Source organism: Nestor notabilis, unplaced genomic scaffold (assembly GCF_000696875.1).
Source record: "Nestor notabilis isolate BGI_N333 unplaced genomic scaffold, ASM69687v1 scaffold17149, whole genome shotgun sequence".
Classification (NCBI taxonomy): Eukaryota; Metazoa; Chordata; class Aves; order Psittaciformes; family Psittacidae; genus Nestor; species Nestor notabilis.
In genome coordinates this window covers 24119-27765 of record NW_009945292.1, presented here as the reverse complement: position 1 = coordinate 27765, position 3647 = coordinate 24119, and the positions used below count along the sequence as shown (strand labels likewise).

Here is a 3647-nt window from a genome sequence, read left to right as displayed (position 1 = left end):
CCAGGTGTAGGACCTTTCACTTGGCTTTGTTGAACTCTATGAGGTTGGCACTAGCCACCTGTCCAGCCTGTCCAGGTCCCTCTGGATCCCATCCCTTCCCTCCAGCATATCAACAGAACCACACAGCTCAGTGTCATCACAAACTTGCTGAGGGTGCACTCAATCCCACTGTCCATGTCACCAACAAAGATGTTGAATAGGAACAGTCCCAACACCGATCCCTGAGGGTCATCACTCGTTACTGGTCTCCAACTGGACATTGAGCTGTTCACCACAACTCTTTGCATGCGGCCATCCAGCCAGTTCTTTATCCACCGAGTGGTCCATCCATCAAATTGGTGTCTCTTCAATTTAGAGACAAGGAGGTCATGTGGGACAGTGTCGAACACTTTGCACAAGTCCAGGTAGATGACATCAACTGCTCTGCTGCTGTCCATCAGTTCTGTAGCCCCATCATAGAAGGCCACCAAATTGGCCAGGCAGGATTTCCCCTTCATGAATCCATGTTGGCTGTCACCAGCCACCTTATTGTTTTTCATGTGCCTTAGCATGCTTTCCAGGAGAATCTGCTCCAAGATCCTGCCAGGCACAGAGGTGAGACTGACTGGTCTGTAGAAATTTATTGTAAGATGTTTAATGTGATATTTTTTTTTCCAGAGTTGTATTGCATGATTTAAGGGCAAATCCAAATCCCAGACTTTCAGTGCCTTATGCATCATGCAAAAAGGCAGAAGACATGAAATGGGGGGGATTGTGAAACATGTTAGATGAAAAACAGTAGTTAGAAAGTTCAGTCAGGTTCACAAACCTTCTAGAACTGGCTAGCAAAACGTTACCAACGTGAAAAGCAGTACTTAGCGATCTGATAGCAATGGTAGGTGTTACAGCTTGGTCTTCGGAGGAACATCAGTTGCTTTATTTGTGCAACATCTGATTAGGAGATCTGGTCTACAAACAGCAGTCATTTCCTTACTCCATCCTCTTCAGAATAGTGACCAACTTTCCACTGATTCAGTGGAACAACATTAGCCTAGATATTTGGCATATATATTCACATTATTACGCACAGCACCAGGAAATCCAGGTGATATCAAACCTGAATGTTCTTTGCTGCCTTTGCATCTGACAACATCTCAGCACATGAAACCCAACTGATCTGAGCAGATTGCATAATCCTTTTGCCAGTTTTACTTCGTGTCAGAACCCTTGCAACTGAGGAAATAGTGCATCTGCTATCTGCTTTATCCGAAGGACAATATTGTATCTGCAAAAGAAAGCAGATTGTCATTGACAAGTTTCTACCTAAAAATAATTGTGACAGAAAAGATGGTAGCACCAGCTTCTTAATAGTATCTTAGTAGTTTGGTGCTGTTACCCAGACCTGTTTCAGTGCACAGAAGTGCAAACATTTTTGAGCACTGCTTACTGTCTCCATAGATTCTTTCCATCACATGTAAGAGTAGCGTAAAGTTCTGTGGATTTACAACATTAAATGTCATGTTTAGAGAAGAGGTACAATGCTCTTGAGAGCTCTGCTGTATATGAGTACTGGGAGCTATGCTGGGTATGTTTGTGTCTCTATTCTGGTAGTTCATACCATAAAAGGGGGAAAATAGCTACTTGTATTATTCCTTTCTGCAGCCATATTAGACAGAGAAAGAGCGTTCTGAAAGGAAAAGTGTCCTAAGGATCCACAATCTTAATCTATGAAAGATCAACAGTGCTTGAGAGAGGATGGGGTGGGGTGGGGTGGGGTGGGTGTTAGATCTACACTTCTGGATTCTTAAATACCAGTCAACACTGTGAATCTTTATTGGGATTTCAAGAGCAAAACTTTCTGAGCGCAAAGGTGGAGGCAAGACTTACTTTGCCAAGGAGCTCAAGGGAGCCTTTCAATTCCATCCAGTGTGTTTTATGTGACACTGGCTTGAACATCTCTTCGTCATCCTAATCAAAGCTTGTCATCCCTTGGAAAGACTCAGGAGCCAAGACAAAGAGGTGCAGTTAATATGTTTATTCAAAGAAGACAATTCTAAAGCAGCAGGAGATAATGATGTATGGGAAAAGAGACAGAGCCTACATGCTACATGCTACATTTTGTGGTGCTTACATTCAGCAGCAAATGCTGGAGGCAGAGTTGGAGGTCCCACACCTCCAGCAGTGATGCAGACTACCAGGCTGCTTTGATGATGACATATCCAAGCGTATGGGCCTCTATGAGGCACCTGGAGGTGTTGCTTTGCTATTTATGAAGGCATCTCCACCCCAAAGTCTGCTTTGGGCAGCAGCAGCTCTAGGGACCCTCCCAGTTGTGTCCCCTGGGATCATCCCACAGGAAAGCAACAGGGCCCTGGGCTGAATGGCCTCTTTATCTGGGAGCTGAAGCAAAATGGAATGGTGACAGTGGCTAAGTTGATTCCCTCTTTGCAATGTGAACTAACCCCATGCATTCCTGGGGAAGCATCCCACATTTGTCCCAGGGATGTAGGTATTCATGTATGGAACAGCTTCCACAAGGCAGAGCATAGTCTGGGGGGAGGCAGAAGTGATGCTTTCATCAGAGGAGAAAATAAATAGTAGAAGAAGCATGCTACTTGCTGAAATAAAAGAGCTCTAAAGCTTAACTAAAACCCACTCTGGGGCAAGCTTGTAAGGTCACCATTTTACAAATGCACCGGTGCTCTTAGGAAACTAATGTGGCCTCTTCTTATGTTCACAGCATAACCCAAAAGGAGGTATACTGGTTCTCCCAGGAGGATGTTGCACACATGGTACAGCTTTCAGGTCCATGTCAGACCTTAGGCCAACTATTCACACCAGAAGGAGGCAGCTCAGCTGGGCTCACAGGATCACTGCACTGTCTGAGCAGCTGGAGATCTGGCTGGGTGCTGAAAACAACTGACCAGCCCCAGGACCTCCAATGGGGCTGGAGAGGACACGGACACAGGACTGCAGCAGTCCCTTCAGATGGGCCTTGAATGTCACCCCAGCAAAGGCGTAGATCACGGGGTTCAGGCAGCAGTGGATGAAGGAGATGGTTTCCGTCAGCTGCAGGGCCAGGGCTATCTGGTAGCTCGCCTTGCAGTCATTGATGATGTGCAGGCTCTGCAGGGAGTCGAGGAACAGCACAACATTGAAGGGAGTCCAGAAGAGGAAAAAAACAATGACAATGATGAAAATCATCTTGATCGCCTTGACCTTGTTCCGGTTCTTGCATTTTTGCAGGTTTTTCAGTATCTGGGCATAGCAGCAGATGAGGATACTAAGGGGAATCAAGAGGCCTAAGATATTGGATGCAAACTGAGAAGCAACCTTCCAGGTATTGTCACCTGGGGGGTATATAGGGACACACTGCACAGACTGCTCTATTTCCAGCTGCTGGTTGAACATGATGTTGGGTACAGAAGCCAAGCCAGCCACCAGCCACAGGATTAAACTGGTGATTATACCACAGGAGGCTGTCCGTATCCTCATGGCATAGACAGCATGGACAATTGCTATATACCTGTCTATGCTCATGAGGGTTATAAAGAAAATGCTGCTGTAAAACCCTGTGTAATAAATGCCAGCCATTATCTTGCACATAGCATTGCCAAAAACCCACTGGTCTGAAGCGTAGTGGGCTTGGAAAGGGAGAGGCACAATGA

At 45.8% G+C, this 3647-nt stretch overlaps 1 protein-coding gene across 1 annotated transcript in view; it reads right to left on the bottom strand.

The window, feature by feature from the left end:
• Positions 1 to 2903: 2903 nt before the first annotated feature.
• Positions 2904 to 3647, bottom strand: part of LOC104412178 (C-C chemokine receptor type 8-like) — a gene marked incomplete at both ends in the record, with an annotated part of 1017 nt that continues 273 nt past the window's right edge. The window contains 1 exon segment of the mRNA XM_010022804.1: positions 2904 to 3647. This exon segment is cut by the window's right edge and continues 28 nt beyond it. Within this exon segment, the coding sequence (XP_010021106.1) occupies positions 2904 to 3647 (744 nt within the window).